Source organism: Balaenoptera musculus, chromosome 5 (assembly GCF_009873245.2).
Source record: "Balaenoptera musculus isolate JJ_BM4_2016_0621 chromosome 5, mBalMus1.pri.v3, whole genome shotgun sequence".
NCBI lineage: Eukaryota > Metazoa > Chordata > Mammalia > Artiodactyla > Balaenopteridae > Balaenoptera > Balaenoptera musculus.
The window spans coordinates 47,475,944-47,491,224 of record NC_045789.1 but is presented as its reverse complement, the minus strand read 5'-3'; the positions used below and the strand labels follow the sequence as shown (position 1 = coordinate 47,491,224).

Here is a 15,281-nt window from a genome sequence, read left to right as displayed (position 1 = left end):
GCCTCAGTGGGGGGCAGGTTTGTGGCTGGCAGGAGGCTGGGAATGGCAGTCCTCCTGGTCTGTGCTTTATGACACGAGCAAAAGGGTGACTCCATCAGGTCTGTGCTGTACTCTGCTCTCAACACCCTCTTCTGCCCCACCCCCTCCCCAAATACATGTTGACCACGTAAGAAGGTTGACCAGAGCCATAGGTACGTTATGGGGACAAAGGACAGACGGACCTGACGGATCCTCATAAGAATGAACGTGGAACCCAGGAATGTGTCCTAACCATTGAGCAATCACCCAATGTTGTGCTATGAAATCACACACTGAAGCCAAAGGCAAGAATGTGGTAGAACCAACAAAGCTGGTTTCTGTGGAAAGCCAAGATCATTCACTTAAAGATGCCTGGCCTCCCAGTAGCCCACCCTGATTTTCTTAGCCCAAAGGACTCTCTCCTCTGAAATCCTCTGGAGCACTTCATTTTGTACTTACGACACTCTGAAAAAAATTTTTTTTCTTGTATTGCAGTTGTTTTGTCCTCATTCCTGGTACCACCTTTTTTTTCCTTTGCCTCATTTTAAAAGCTTATATCTAATACAATGCAGCTTTAAAAGACATCTTGGGAGTAAGGTATGGTATAAATCAGTCAACAACAAGTCTTGTTAGATTTTAAGTTCAAGAGGTGAGAAGTCATGTCCCATTCACCTTTATCAATCCCACAGCACTAAGGAAAACATAGTTGTTGAATAAATTGACATTGTGATAACAATATGGTAAAGTAAAAACATTCTTTGGCTTTTAAAAGAAGTTGACATTTTTTATTTTTTTCCCTCCTGGGAGATCACCGCCTGTACTAGAGTATTCACATAAATGTTTATCTTTTATGTTTAAAAATTTCATCTCTCCTAACCATACACCTGCTGTCTGTGCTTGTAGCTTTTTTTTCTTGATGTGATTTGCCAGTTTCATCCCTTGTATAGGTCTTTTTGGAGAAAAGCAACCCTTAGATTTATTTATTCTGCCTATTTTTTTGTTTGTTTTCTGATAGAACAGATATATTTATTTCAGCAAAATTATAAAGTAAAACTACAAAGAAACAAAATATTTGACACTCACTGAGTCACAGTTTTGTAAGGCAGAAAGTTAACAATAATCAGCATAAGTACAATAAATTATAAAGATCTGTTGATATTTTAATGGGGGAAAATAGCCAGAAGAAACACAAAAATACTTTAAAATACATCATTGCCACAGCACATGAGAACATTTCCATAAAAAATTAACTATTTCCTCTTAGACACTTCATCTTTCAGCCCTCTTTGAATTTACATTCTGAAATCTTGATTTTCTACTGCAGTTTATAAACTAGCCCTTCTCTCATTCCATGGACCCACAAAGATCAGTCCCATCACAAGCAAATAAAAGGACCACTTCCTGTTAGAGATACAGCACTTCAAGGCTAATATTTAATCTTAATTGGCAAAATGTTTAGTGCAAATAGAATTATATTTAGCAGCTTAGAAAATTCCTGGTGGGGAGGCATTCACCTCATAACCCTTACTGCATCCCCAGAACAAAATCATTTCTCACTTTTCATGAGTATGAACACTGGCCAGGCAAACCTACTGAAAACTACTGATGCTAATTCTGCTGTTTGTTACACAGGGAGCTTCCATAAAAGATGGTTTCAGTCACTATGCAAATGAGCCATACAGTGTTTACATTTGGAAAGTTCCCCTCAGGTTGATGTTCTTTTAAAAAAGCAGGGTCTGAATGTCAGTCACAACTGGATCTTACCCAACTGCTTCTCTGAAACGAGGCATTAATCATTTCTTGCGCTGGCCACCAAAGGTTGCATTCAAAGGAAGACCTGAGGATGGGGCAGAGGAATCTCTTAGAGCAACTTCTACTCTCCAGTAATAATTTTACTGCACAGATTTGAAAGCCAAAAAAAAAAAAAAAAAAGGGAAAGAAGAGGAGCCATCTGATTTCAAACCTGGTGTTTTCCACTCTCAGCCAAGATTTGTTCTCCAAATGAATGGAAGCCAGAGAGCTCCTAGCCAGAGAGAGGATTTTGTTTGAGCTTCATCACTTCCTTGAATTGCCTCTCTTCTTGTTAGACATCTGTTTCCTCTCTAGCCAAGGCCTGGGGTAGCTGCTTGGGAGAATAGTGTGGCCTGCTGTGCCCGGATCTGTGATGGCAAGGGAAGGAGAAGTACAGCCGGGTTTTAAGCACCTGACTCTGCTCCTTGGTCTACGTTCACTGGCCCAAGGACTTGAGCCGTCAGAAAGCTTGGACGACCTCTGAGGTCCAGGATGTGCTGACGCAGAATCCAGGGAGGTAAACACTAGGTAGGCCATCTCACTTGGCCTCTCGACCAACTCCTCAGCAATTTTTCCATTCCCCCTGGATTCTCTCACTGAATAGCTCAACGATGGGGGTGTGGAGGCCATGTTGGAAAGAGGGGCTCCCCTCAGTCACTATACTCTTCTCTTTCCCTTAGACTGGGGAATTTCTCATACTGGTTGGCTGACCTCCATTTGCTGTGCTGACTTTTGAGCAGGGCAGCAAAGGAAGTCTTTCGAGTGACACTTCTAGATATTTCCCGGCTCTTGGCCTTCCTGGTGGGGGAAGAGCTTCGAACCAAGGGATAGGTGGAAAAAATGGGCTTGCCCCGTGGGGCTTCCAGTAGCTGCCATATTTCCCCAGAGGTATTACTGGTCAGATACTGCCAAGGCTTCTTCCCACTGCTGTCCCGGACGTTCACACGAGACGCCAACCTTTGCACTAGCAATTTGATGATCCCCTGGTGGCCATGAATGGCTGCAAGGTGCAGCGGGGTATACCCACAACTGGACTTCACATTTATATCGAGAGCAATCCCTGCTTTCTGTGCGCCTGAGACCAAGTCCTGAAGGGCCCTGAGGTCACCGTGTTTGGCTATCCAGTGCAAGGCAGTGTACCCGGTCAAAAAGTCTTTGTGCAAAGCCAGCTGGGGGTCCTCCCAGAACAAAGTCAACACCTGAATCCAAGAGCCACTGGCAAGCTTCACAATCCATTCATGCTCCCTGGCATCAAGAGGGACCAGGGATGACTTGTGCTCGGAAGATCTGGTGGGGATCAAGGCTGCAAGCTTCTCCCCTCCAGGGGCCCATGAGCTGTGTGGATGACCACACTCAACAACAGTAGCCTTAAGGTCTGCAGGTTTTGGTGTCAAAGCGGCATCCACCCTTGGGCTGGACGTTGCTCCCACCTTCGAGGGTCTCCTGGACCGGGGAGGGCGCCGGCTCCTTTTCAGCAAATCCCCCTCAAGGCACTCCTCATCAGAGGAGGACAATTGGGCTCTCTCTGCCCTAGAGCTCCTCCTTAGGGATCTCCTTAATTTGGGGACAGGCCAGGGCAAAGGCTGAGGGTGGCCTGCAAGGCCACCAGCTCCTATTGGGACGGGCTGAGAAGGGTGACCATCCTCTCTGTTCCTGAGGCCCTGAAGGCTCCTGCTGGGGCTGCCCTCCTTTGGAGAAGGGGCCCCAGCTGGATTCCTGAGCCTTCTCCCATCTGGGGCTCCCGGGGCAAGGTGCAGCCCTTCTTCAGAACCCCCAGGGGACTCTTTGGGTCCACTGCTGCTCTCCTCACTGCCGTGGCTCTCCTGGTCCACAAAGTCCTCCAGATCTTGTAGGGACAGCTGACAACGAATGCTACGAAAGACTGCCAGTGGAGACTTCCCGGGCCAGGATTCCGAAACAGCGGGAAAGAGAGAATGAGGGGGAGGAGGGAGGTCCGGAGGTGCTGGCTTAGATTCCGGGACCCAGAAGCCCGGCTCCGAGGGTAGCTGGGGGAAATTGTCTGGCAGTATCGACCAGGCTCGGATGGGACCCTGGTCTCGGGCCTTGGGTATCTGGGGGTGTCTGGCCACCCACTCTCGAGTGCGCTGCTGCTGCTGCTTCAGGGTCGAATAATGCAGGGAGCTCGGGGTCACCAGCTCGGGCGGCTCTCCGGGGGGAGTGGGGCAGGACAGGAGAGCAGGCGGGGAAGCCCCGCTCCCAGCAGCCTCGACGGTTGTCGGAGGAGAGCGGGGTGCCGCGGACACCGGCGGGGGCTCCGCGGGCGCACCTTCCCGCTGCGGCCTGGGAGCCCCGCGGTCGTCCTGGGCAGGCGGGGCCGGCGCCGGCTTCTCCCAGGCGCTGGCGGTGGCGGTGGGGGTGTCGGGGAGTGAGCCGAGCAGCGGCTCGCCCGGGAGTCCCCCCAGGCCGTTCTGGAGGCATTCCCAGCAGCAGCCGCCCTGCGTCTCGGCCGCCGCGCACCTCGCTCCATCCTGGGCGGCCGCGGGCACCGGCGCCCTGTGGCCGGAGCTGCCCCTCCGCCGGCCGCCTCTCCGGGCCGCCTCCCGGGCCCCGCTGGCGAGGAGTCCATCGCAACCTGCCCCGGCGGCCGGGTCTGCGGCACCTGCTGGCTCCTCCTCTAGCTCCTTCTCGCGCCGCCGCCGCCGGGGTTGCTGCGGCGGCGGCGGCGGCTCCCCACTGCGCGCGAGGAGCGGGAAGCTGGGCGCAGCTCCCCCTGCAGGGGCGGCGGCCGCGGGCGGGTCGCTGGGTCGCTGCAGCCCCTCCTCCCCCAAAAGGTCCCTGTACCTCCTTTTGAGCACCACGTACTTGGTGCCGTCGGGGTCCTGGCGCACTGCGGCCACCGAGTTGACGAAGCCCTTGAAAAGCTCGCGGCGGCGCTGGTGCTGGCTGGGGGGCGTATCGGGGTCTCGGAGGAAGCTCTTGAAGTGGCTCAGCAAGGCGGCGTTGGTCACTCGGCCCCCGGCCTGACGCAGAAAGTCCAGTAGTGCCTCCTGGCTCAACTCTCGGGCCATCGCTGCCCCGTCGTCCCCTGGCCCCGAGGTGTCTGCGTCTCGCCCTCCCTGCGCTCTCCCCCGCCAACAGAAACCCTGGCCTGGCGTCTGTCACCTGCGCCCGGGGCGGCGCCACCCGCCTCCATCAGCCGCGGCCTGCTTGCAGCCCCTGAACGTGCCAAGAGGGCCGCGGGTCCCCCGGGGACAGGCCCCGGGGCTGAGCCCCCGCGCGCAGCCCAGGGTGGGAGAGGGCGGCTCCCAGGCCGCCCCTGCGCGATGCGCGCCTCGCGCAGCGAGTCCCCGCTGCGAAAGTTCCCGGGATAGGTCGGAGTCGGTTTCACCTGCGCCCTGGCGACGCCTCCTCCCCGGCTCTGGGGGAAGGGCACGGCCCGCCTCCTCCTGTCCCTCCACCCTCTGAGGTCTCGCCCACCCCTGCCACCCATCCCAGATGAGTCAGGCTGGTCCGAGCCCGGAAGAGCGCCGTAGGTGAGGTCGCCAGCTAGCCGGAGCCGGCAACGTACAGCCCGGCAGGTCGCGCAGCCGCTCCCGGGCCGGGGAATGGAAGGCAGGTAGGCGACCCGATGCTCCTTTGGGTTTCGGCCACGTAGGAAACGAAAACAATAGACCTGTTCTTGCCCTCTCCTTTTGCTTCGTTAGTCACGGCTGAAGCCGCTGGGTGGGGAAGAAGGTGCAACTTAACCAGCATCTTGCTGTCTCTTCAAAACATACTTTTATTAACGATGTAGGCTATTAATTTCAGATACCCTGAGGCAGTATCGAGGTCGGGGAAAACTCATTTTGCATCCAAAACAAGCCTATCTTGATCTGGTGATATTGCCGGGGCGGCTCCTCCGGACCCTGGCGCCTACGGGTCCAAATACACCGAAGTCTATACCGAAAAGAGAAATCACTCTGAAGATTACAGGTTGGTTACAGGAAAAAGAAAGGCCTTTTTCCTTCCTGACAGTCTCACGTTAAGGTGCTGGAAAAATCTAATTTGATGTTGAATTCCCTAGTAACTGAGATGAACAGGAATTAACGTCTCGACAGTTAAGGTATTTGGTGCCTTTGTTTTTATTTAGTACACAATTTATGAACAGAAGAGATTTGTACAGTCTCTTTTGTGTTAGCTTAAGTGGTGAAGTCTTTCCCTCCGAATGTGAGGTTTCCTCTACACCTTCAGAATGTTAAGCATTACAGGCTCCTTGATTTGACCCTGCTGCTCCCAACACTGGAATGTCTGCTTGACTCTAATTCTCCCCTGCGGGGCCGTGAACTTCCTAATTCCACGTCCATTTGTAGACTAGAGCTTGAAAAACTCTAGTTTCAAAACATTGGCCTCTTCAAGACAGTAGAATCACAGCACGTTTCCTAACAGTTGCTTTCCCCCTGCATTTCACTTGTCCACATGTTGATCCTGCCCTTTCTGTAATAATCCTTCTGGTCTTATCCTGTTTCTTTATCAGTCCTAGTTACATGCCAAAAATACTTTCCTTGTTTTATCTACTTACCTATCTGACTCCACGACCTCTCCCATTCTTTTCTTTAGCTGTCTTCTTATTTCTTTCCATTGTGACTGGTTGTTTATCCTCAGCCCCAACTGTGACAGCAAATATGCTTATTTTTTGGAATGCTCTGTTGGCTATATTTCCTATTTTCTCCTGCCCTGTCAATGCTAGTCTTCCTTCCTGTACTCCCCTCATCTTTCCACTCTTTCTTCTTTTGCTCTACTATTTCTAATTGTTTCATGTGTCCCTGTTCTTTTTGCTGAGGGAGGGTACTGAAAGTATGTTGGCCGCACAATTGTCAACATGTGTTATCATGGGCCAATTTTACTGATGCCGCATACCCACATTAACTGAGCTTTGTTTTAAGTCTCCAACATACCCTGGTACTTTTCCATGAATGAATTGCAATCCTTGGCTTTAAATTATTTAGGTCAGAAAGAAGAACTGGGAAACATTGTTTTCTATTTTCAGCATTTTCTTGAATCCAAACCCAATACTGGGTTAAGAGGGGGTAAATGTTTTCCACTGAGGTCTCTACCTTAACATCAAGCCTTTAGAATAGTTATTAAAATAAAGGTTTTGTGTTAAACTTTAGCTTCCTTTTGTATGTGTCTGTGTGGTTTTTTTTTTTCTTGATGGAGGCTTGATAGAACTTGCCAGGTGTGTCCACAACTGGGGCAGGAGGGAGTCCAAACAGAAAACTCAGGGGGGCACTGAAGAGTGGCAAGTGGAAAGAATCCCCCTTTGGTACTTTCCAAAACTCTGGTTACAAAATAGGGGACTTGTGGCAAGAGGGGGTGATGACATAGAGGTTTGAACTTGAAGCACTTAGGACTAGAAAGAAAGGAAGGGGTCATCAAAGTCATGGTTGTTGAAATCAGATTATCTTTAGTTGAGGGTGGAATTAGCAGGTCTGGAGGAGTAGAAAATGGGGAAAGGGAAGAAAAACAAAACCATTGCTTTAGCTTTCTGGATGCCCAGGTGGTTTGGTGTCCAGATCTTCTCTCTTCCTTTTTCTCTCTCTTGTCTCAGGTTAAGGTGATAGTCAATTAGAATGCTCTTCACCTTATCTCAGGGAACATTTTTATGCTTCCCTCATGTATAGTTCCTCATCTTCAGAAATATTTATGGGGCACCTATGTTGCCCTGGCAGTGCTGGAACACATGCTTGAGAGCTCACTATTTACTGGGAGCAACAAACAAGAGAAATGGCTTAAACTTGTGCGTTAAGTGCATCAGATGCTGGAAAAATTGAGAGGCAGCACGTAAAGGCAGAGCCTAGACTCAGTTTGGGGGATTGGGACGATTTTCCAATAAGAGGCAACTTGGAGTAGAGGATGTGAGGAAGAGGCAGAGGAAACATTGGTACAAAAGCACCAAGATCTGGCTCAGCAGAGTCTATCTGGGGAACTAACTGCAAACAGATCTACCTGGCTTTAAGGAAGAGGATGTGTGAGGATGTGCTGGAAACAAGACTTGCAAAAGTAGGAGGGAGTCAGAAAATGAAGGACCTGGGGAGTGGAGGTGGGGTGGGGAGGGGAATCTTTGAAGAATTTTTGGGAGGGTAGTGACCCTACCAGATTTGTACTTTAGAAAGGTTATCCTGGAGGTAATTGCTGGTTTGGAATCATGACCCATGTTAACAAGTAAAAATAGCACTTTGCAGACCAATAATGAATTTAACCAAATCTAAGGCACCATTGACTGTATGATACAGTTTGATTTCAGAGATGTTAAAATGTGTGTGTGTGTCGGGGGAAGTGCTTCTTAAAGTAGAAGAAATACAGCATGTTTAATAAAATTTTATTTTTAGAAAGAAAAGTGTACTGGGAATAAGATTTGAGGATTGGATCGGGGTAACTAACTTTTTCTTTACAGCCTTATGAACTATTGGCTATTTTACAATGAGAGTATATTCCTTTTTAGTTTGAAAAAGACACTAAAGAAAAAAAAGCCATAAATGAATAACAATGACAAAGGGAGAAAAAGCAATATCAAATCTTTAGACTGGAGGAGGGAGATGGAGGCCAGCAGGAAGAACAGTCTGGAAATTACTGAGATGATCCAGAAAAGGGAGCCAAATGTCTAAGTTCAGCAGTGTCAGAGAAAGAGAGATGAATGGATGGATTGGAGAGATAGGGGGCCAAGTCAATAGGATTTGGAGCCAGAGGAGTCTGGAGGTGAGGAGTAAGCTGGCTTCTCTCATGCATCTGGCCTGAGTCTCTGGATGGACGGTTGTAACCATATACGCGAATAGTAAATGTAGACCAAAAAGTCAGTTTTGGAAATGGGAAAGATGATCAATTCAGTTTGGGACATATTAAGTTGAGGTGCCTACAGGCCATAAAAACAGGAATGTCTAGGAGGCAGTTGGCCATATAGGTTGGAGGCTCCAAGAGTGTATGACTTTAGTATATACATAAACAGTCATCTAAGCCACAGGTGATGATAAAATTGCTCAGAAAGAGATATGCCAGCGGTGGGAAAGGAGCAGGGTGCAGGGTGAATCCACATTTACCAAGGACAAAGAGGAAAATAAACCTGTTAGGAGACTTAGAAGGAACAGCTAGAGGGGGAAGAGGAACACCACTGAGCGTGGTATCACGGAAGCACAGAAGCAGAGGGGTGAACAGCTTTCTAGAGTTGATGCCAAGTTAGATACGAAGTGAAATGTGACCGTAGCCTGTTAGGTCGCTGGGGCCAGGTCTGGAGCAGTTTCAGAAGAGTGGTGGGGACAGACATCAGGTTACAGAGGGATGCAGAGTGAGTAGGGTAAGAAAGACTTGACCATGAAAGGAAGGAGAAAGAGAATTCTAGATATGGAGAATATCAGATCATGTAACCTAAGATTTGTTTTTGGTAGTTGTTAGAAGAGATATGATCATGTCTATGTGCTGAGGGAAAAAAGCCAAGAGAGGATAAGTTGAAAGACCTAGAGGAGAGGGTAAATAATTGATGAAACAGGGCATGGGGGTGGGGCTGGAGTCCAGAGTCCAGGTGGAGAGATTACCTAGGACAGGACAGAGACAGACACTTATCCCATTGAGAACAGAAAGAAGAAAAATGGCTATTGCATTCATTAGGGGACTAAGAGATCAGGAGAAAAGATTTGAAGAAGTCTTGGTGGGGCTGAAAAGTAGGTACAAAGGCAGTAAGTGTATATAGAGCTTGAAGTTTAGGTTACTGTAAGCAGGGCATCAAATATTCTTAGGTCTTGGGGCTTAAGGTTTCCAAAGTGGGATCACTTGGAGGTGATGACAAGATTCAGAGTGTGACCATATGTAGTGGAAGTGAGAGGCACTGGAGGAGATAACATCAGGGAACTGTGAGACAGGGTGTTGAATGAGTCACGCAGGTTACTGAAGTCATCTAGGATGGAGAGGATAACCATGAATCATGTACGTCAGTCTTTAGTACCGTGGTATGAGTAACACAAATGGCATTTTGCCAGGAGCAGTTGCTCTGCTAACAGTATAGTATTGTGACTGACGCATGTGTGTCATGTTCTAGATTACTCTCCTTTATTTGATCCTCAAAACAAGTATGGGAACTGTGTAGGACAGAGGTCATCGTCTTGCAGGAAGTAGCTCTCCTTGCTATCAATATGTATGTATGTTTTGTAGGATGTATTCCGATGTGCTTATTCTTTGCCTTCAGTCCAAACCTCTACTGTGGATGTAGAATGGAATCTCCACCCAAGAAGGTGCAGCTGTTCAATGTCAACCCTCCAGGTAGGTGGACAGATCCCCAGGTGAAGCTAGAGTTAAGATGTACCACAGAAAGGCAGGAGAGAAAACTAGGGTGCTGGCCCACTCTCTCTCTCTCTTCCCCTCTTTCTTCCCTCTCCTTTTCCCCCTCCTCCCCCTCCTCCTCCTTCTCTGTCTCTCTCAGGTTTGGATTTCCACAAGTCTGGGTACTCCCGAGGGTGCTCTGAAGTAGCAAGGGGAAAGCATTTTTATGCTGGGCTACAAGCTGAGGTTGAGGGTGCTAAGTTACAAGCCAGATCATCGAATGATATGGGGCTCTCTGCATTTATTTCCCTTCTCCTGTCCTGAGCCTTTAATCATTTATTTATTCATCAATATTTATTGAGGGCCTACCATGTATGTGCTTTTCTGGGGCTGGAACACAATGGTAAAGCAAACAGACAAAAATCTCTTTTAGGAAACTTATACTCCAGTAGGGAAAAGAGACAGTAAACATAAAAATAAACAAGAAAGTATCACCAGATAAGTGATGAGATACAAAAGCCAACTGATACGATACTGACTGGAGAGCTACTCTGGCCAGGATGGACAGGGAAGTTCTCTCTTAGAAGATACCGATCAACAGGGACCTCAGTGATAAGGAGGAGACAAGCCATGTGAAGGTGGAAGAGAGGGGAGCAGGGTGGGAAAGCATTCCAGACAGAGGGAATAGCTAATGTTTGTCAGAAATGAGTGTGATATTATAGAAAGCTAGCGAAATGCCACAAATTCCATATAAATTAGCATAATATGTTTATAAATTAATTGCCTAATAAACTTTTATGACAACTTCGTCTGTATTGTTTAGTGCACACTCTTTGACCATCTCATCAAAATTTTCACTCTCCTCTTTAGAGAGAATAAAAAAGATAATTTATTTTCTTCTCTTAACATATGGTTGAAATTTACTCTTTAATATTGATAGTTTGGAGCTTAAAGCATTTTACTTCACACACAAATATGCTGGTTGTTTGTAGAACTGCTATAGATTTGTGCCATACAAACACAAGAATTGTGATACATTTATTTCCCAAAATTCTTTTTTTAAATTTATTTTATTGAAGTATAGTTGATTTACAATGTTGTGTTAATTTCTACCATACAGCCAAGTGATTCAGTTATACATACATATATATGTATTTATATTCTTTTTCATATTTTTTTCCATTATGGTTTATCACAGGATATTGAATATAGTTCCCTGTGCTACACAGTAGGACCTTGTTGTTTATCCATTTTATATATAATAGTTTGCATCTGCTAATCCCAAACTCCCAATCCATCCTTCCCCCACACCCCTCCCCCTTGGCAACCACAAGTCTGTTCTCTATGTCTTATTCCACAAAATTCTTATCAGAAAAGGAAAAAAATATGTGTTTATAATTGTTCATGCTTTATTATCAAGTATATTCCTAACAAGGAAAGAAACTCTTGTTGTTGTTTTTTTTTTAATTGGGGGAAGTTGCCCAAGCCTGCAATATTTTCCCCAGCTTTATTGAGGTATAATTGACAAATAAAAATTATATATATTTTAAAAAGAAAATGAGGGACTTCCCTGGTGGTCCAGTGGCTAAGACTCTGCGCTCCCAGTGCAGGGGGCCTGGGTTCGATCCCTGGTCAGGGTACTAGATCCCACATGCAGCAACTAAGAGTTCGCATGCTGCAACTAAGACCCGATGCAGCCAAATAAATAAATTAATATAATTTTTTTAAAGTTTGAAAAGAAAAAGAAAATGAAAATAAAATAAAAGAAATGAGTATGGTGTATTTGAGGAACAGAAAGAAAACCAGGGGCTAAGCTGGAGCACAGTGAAGGACGAAAGTGTGGAGTGAGAAGAAGTCCAAACAGTGAGTAGGGTCTCGGTCCTGCAAGACCTAATGGGGTTTGGGTTTTCATCTAAGCGTGATGGGAAGCTATTGGAGGTTTATAATCAAGAGAGTTGCATGTGATTTATGTATAACAGAACATCTGGCTGCTGTGTTGAGGGTAGATTATAGGGGATGCCAAAGTAGAAACAGAAAATCCAGTCAGAGATGACTGCAGAGGGCGAGGCAAGAGATGATGGTAGCTTGGAATAGCAAGGTATTGGGTGTAGAGTATTGAGATTTGGAAAATATTCTAGAGATAGAAACTGGAGAATGTGCTAGTGGGTTGAATATAAATTTACCAAGATTGGGGGCAGGAAGATGAGTGTTCCCTTTTGGAAAGGTTAAGTTTGCGCTGAACATTAGCCATCTAAGTAATGATCTAGAATAGGCAATTGCTCAGGAGTGAGGTCAGAGCTGGAGATATAAATCTGAGAGTCTTGGGCATTGAGATGGTATTTGAAAGTTATGGGATTAGATGAATTTATCTAGGGAGGGAACCTAGAAAGAGAAGAAAAGACATCCATAATCAGCCTCAGCATTTGGGGTCTAATCTTTAGTAGTATTTTGCTTAAATATTATGACCTGTCTCAGTCATGCTATGGCAATGAGAGAAACTATAAAATCCTGTTTTGTTCCCCTAAGGCCAGTCTGCTGCTTGTGGCTGTAATAGACATTAGTGTGAGACACCCAGTGAGTAAGGTTAATTCCAGGGTCTGGAGTAAGGTCCACTGACCCCTCCCCGAATGGAAAAGTCTCCCTCCATTGACAACTTTACAAGATTTAAAAGTTTAAAGTTTGTTAAAGGAGTCAGCAGATTTTTCCATGTATACCCCGATTTTACATATAGGAAAACCAAGTTTCAGAGCTTAGTGGTTTGTGGAACTGGTGCTCAAATCAAGCTGACCTCAAATCTAGCATTTTGCACCAGAGTCATAATCTTTCCTCGACTCTCTGGAGTATTTGACCCAGTTGACCATTTTCTCCCTTTGAAATCTCTGTCTTGGCTTCTATGACCATTGCTCTTTTCTGGTTCTTCTCTTACCTCCCTGATCCAACTCTGATTCTCCCTTGCTAACTCTTCTTTCCATGTTCCCTACTCGTTCTCTGGGTTCTACCTGAGTGATGTTGTCTATTTTTCCAGATTCAATTACCACCTGTATTCTTAGGATTCCCAAGTCTATCTGTGATGCTCACCTAGAAAAAGCGCAGACTTTCAAGCAGTTACTCTAGTCTTGACTCTGCCTAAACTATGTTTAAACTGGTCAATATACAAACTCTCTGGGTCTCAGTTTCTCCATTTGTACAGTGAAGGAATTAGATCAGATGCTTCTGAAGTTGCTTCCAGTACTCACATTCTGATTCCAGACTTGATGTCCCTTCTCATGATCTCTATAGTAATAATGACATTGATTGCATGCTCTGCGCCAGACATGGAACCAAGTACTTCACACATATTAATATATTTAATTCTCCGAACAAATTCCTATGCGGTAGGAGCTATTAGTATCCTTATTTTATAGTGGAGGACATCAAGATCCAAATAATGTGATTTCCTACTATATTGTAACCCATAAGTGGCAGAGCCAGGATTCAAACTCCGACAGTTTGAGTTTTGAGTCAGCATTGTTTAACCCCTGCTCTCTTCCTGCTTCTCCCTTCGAGGACCCTGATCCCTGCTCTGCTTTCTCCCCTTAGCCTCACATCACTTCTGCCTCCTCGGGACCCTTACTCCTTCTGTTACCCCTCCCCCTTGTTATTTTCATCCTCGTCCTCTCGTCATTCTCAAGGGCTGCTTTCCTTCCTAAAAACAAAACCAAAAAATGAGCATTTTGCTCTGAACCGCCCTCGTTCAGTCACTGCCTGAGCTCACCCTCAGCATTCCTGCATGTGTCACCTCCTCGCAGAGGCCTTTCCTGACTGTGTGGATCAATCAGCTTCCACTGCCAGGCACCTCCAGGCACTTCTATTTGGGGAAAGTTAAGTTTGAGATGCCCATTAGGTATTTAAGTAGAGATGGCAAGTGGACAACTGGATATACAATTCTGGTGCTCTACTTTCACAGCACCTAACACTCCACTATTAAAAATAAATTTTCTATTTGTTCATTTTTATGTGGTCCCCTCAACAAGAACACAGGTTCCGTGAGAGCTAGGCCTGTGTCCTCTTCACCACTAGCAAAGAACTAGCTGTGGAGAAGACTCAGAATAACAAGGTGTATTCGTTTCCGGGGGCTGCTGTAACGCATTATCACAAACTGGGAGGTGGCGGTGGAAGCAGTAATATAACAGAGATTTATTCTCTCGCAGTTCATGGGGCGAGACATTGGAAACCAAGGTGCTGGCAGGCCAGACTCCCTCTGGAGACTCTAGGAGAGAATCCTTCTTTCCCTCTTCCAGCCCCTGGTAACTGTCTGCATTCCTTAACTTCCTTGGCTTATGTTCACATCACTCCCATCTCTGGCTCCATCTTCACATGGCCTTCTCCTCTTCTGTCTCTTACAAGGATATTCGTCATGGGATTTAGGGCCCACTCAGATAATCCAGGATGATCTGATCATAAGAACCTTAATTTAATTACATTTGCAAATCTTTACCTTTTTACAAATAAAGTAACATTCGCAGGTTCCAGAGACTTGGACATGGACGTATATTTTGGGTGGCCACTATTCATCTCACTATACAAGGGAATAGGAGGAAGTTCAGGAATGTCTCCCCAGCCCCACCCCTTCTCCGTTTATCCTGGCTAACTTAAATGCTCTTCAAGATTCAACTCAGTGGTCGCCCAGTCAAGGGAGCCACACCCCCAGTCCCAGTACATGCCTCTCCTATAATAATAATAGCTAGTGCATATTCAGCACTGTTTTAAGGGCTTTATGTGTATGAACTCACTTAATGCCTGCTACAACCCTATGAGATCGTCCCCATTACTATCCTGATTTTATCGAAAGCTAATGGTCTGTTTTGTTGTCTCTCTTCTGCAGTAGACCTCCCCCCAGGACAACAGCCAAGACTTATTATCTCTCTGTCCCCAACATAGACCATGGCATTTCCAGGCTCTATGTGAAGGCTGGTGGGTTGAATAAATGACTGAGCAAGAGATAGGCTTGTACTAGACTGGGCAGGGTTTTGAATATCAGATTAAGATATTTGGATTTGGGGACTTCCCTGGTGGTCCAGTGGTTAGGACTTGGCACTTTCACTGCTGTGGCCTGGGTTCAATCCCTGGTCGGGGAACTAAGATCCCACAAGCTGCACGGCACAGCCAAAAAAAAAAAAAAAAAGACAGTTGGATTTTATCTTTTAGATCATAGATAGGTGGCCAACAGTTTTAAAGGTGAGTAG

General features: G+C 46.4%; 1 protein-coding gene and 1 long non-coding RNA gene across 7 annotated transcripts in view; one reads left to right on the top strand and one right to left on the bottom strand.

Moving 5' to 3' along the window:
• Nucleotides 1-791: 791 nt before the first annotated feature.
• On the bottom strand, nucleotides 792-5,167 carry SOWAHB (sosondowah ankyrin repeat domain family member B). 2 transcript variants are annotated; one of them, XM_036854056.1, is made up of 2 exons: nucleotides 3,505-5,167; nucleotides 792-3,474 (listed from the first exon to the last, which is right to left on the bottom strand). In XM_036854056.1, exons 1-2 carry the CDS (start codon nucleotides 4,836-4,838, stop codon nucleotides 2,460-2,462), a joined length of 2,349 nt encoding a protein of 782 aa, XP_036709951.1. In that variant the 5' UTR covers nucleotides 4,839-5,167; the 3' UTR covers nucleotides 792-2,459. The 2 variants fall into 2 exon arrangements, with proteins under 2 accessions (XP_036709951.1, XP_036709950.1); XM_036854055.1 differs by having other exon boundaries at nucleotides 792-5,167.
• A 114-nt stretch (nucleotides 5,168-5,281) lies between these two features.
• The window catches only part of LOC118896117, a 31,039-nt gene continuing 21,039 nt past the window's right edge, over nucleotides 5,282-15,281 (top strand). For 3 of the 5 annotated variants that reach the window (XR_005020090.1, XR_005020093.1, XR_005020094.1), the window contains exons 1-3: nucleotides 5,282-5,386; nucleotides 5,578-5,742; nucleotides 9,983-10,056. This is a non-coding gene — a long non-coding RNA (uncharacterized LOC118896117). Of the gene's footprint in view, nucleotides 5,387-5,577; nucleotides 5,743-9,982; nucleotides 10,057-10,233; nucleotides 10,239-15,281 lie in introns of all 5 variants that reach the window. The other 2 variants (XR_005020091.1, XR_005020092.1) reach the window with 2 other exon arrangements.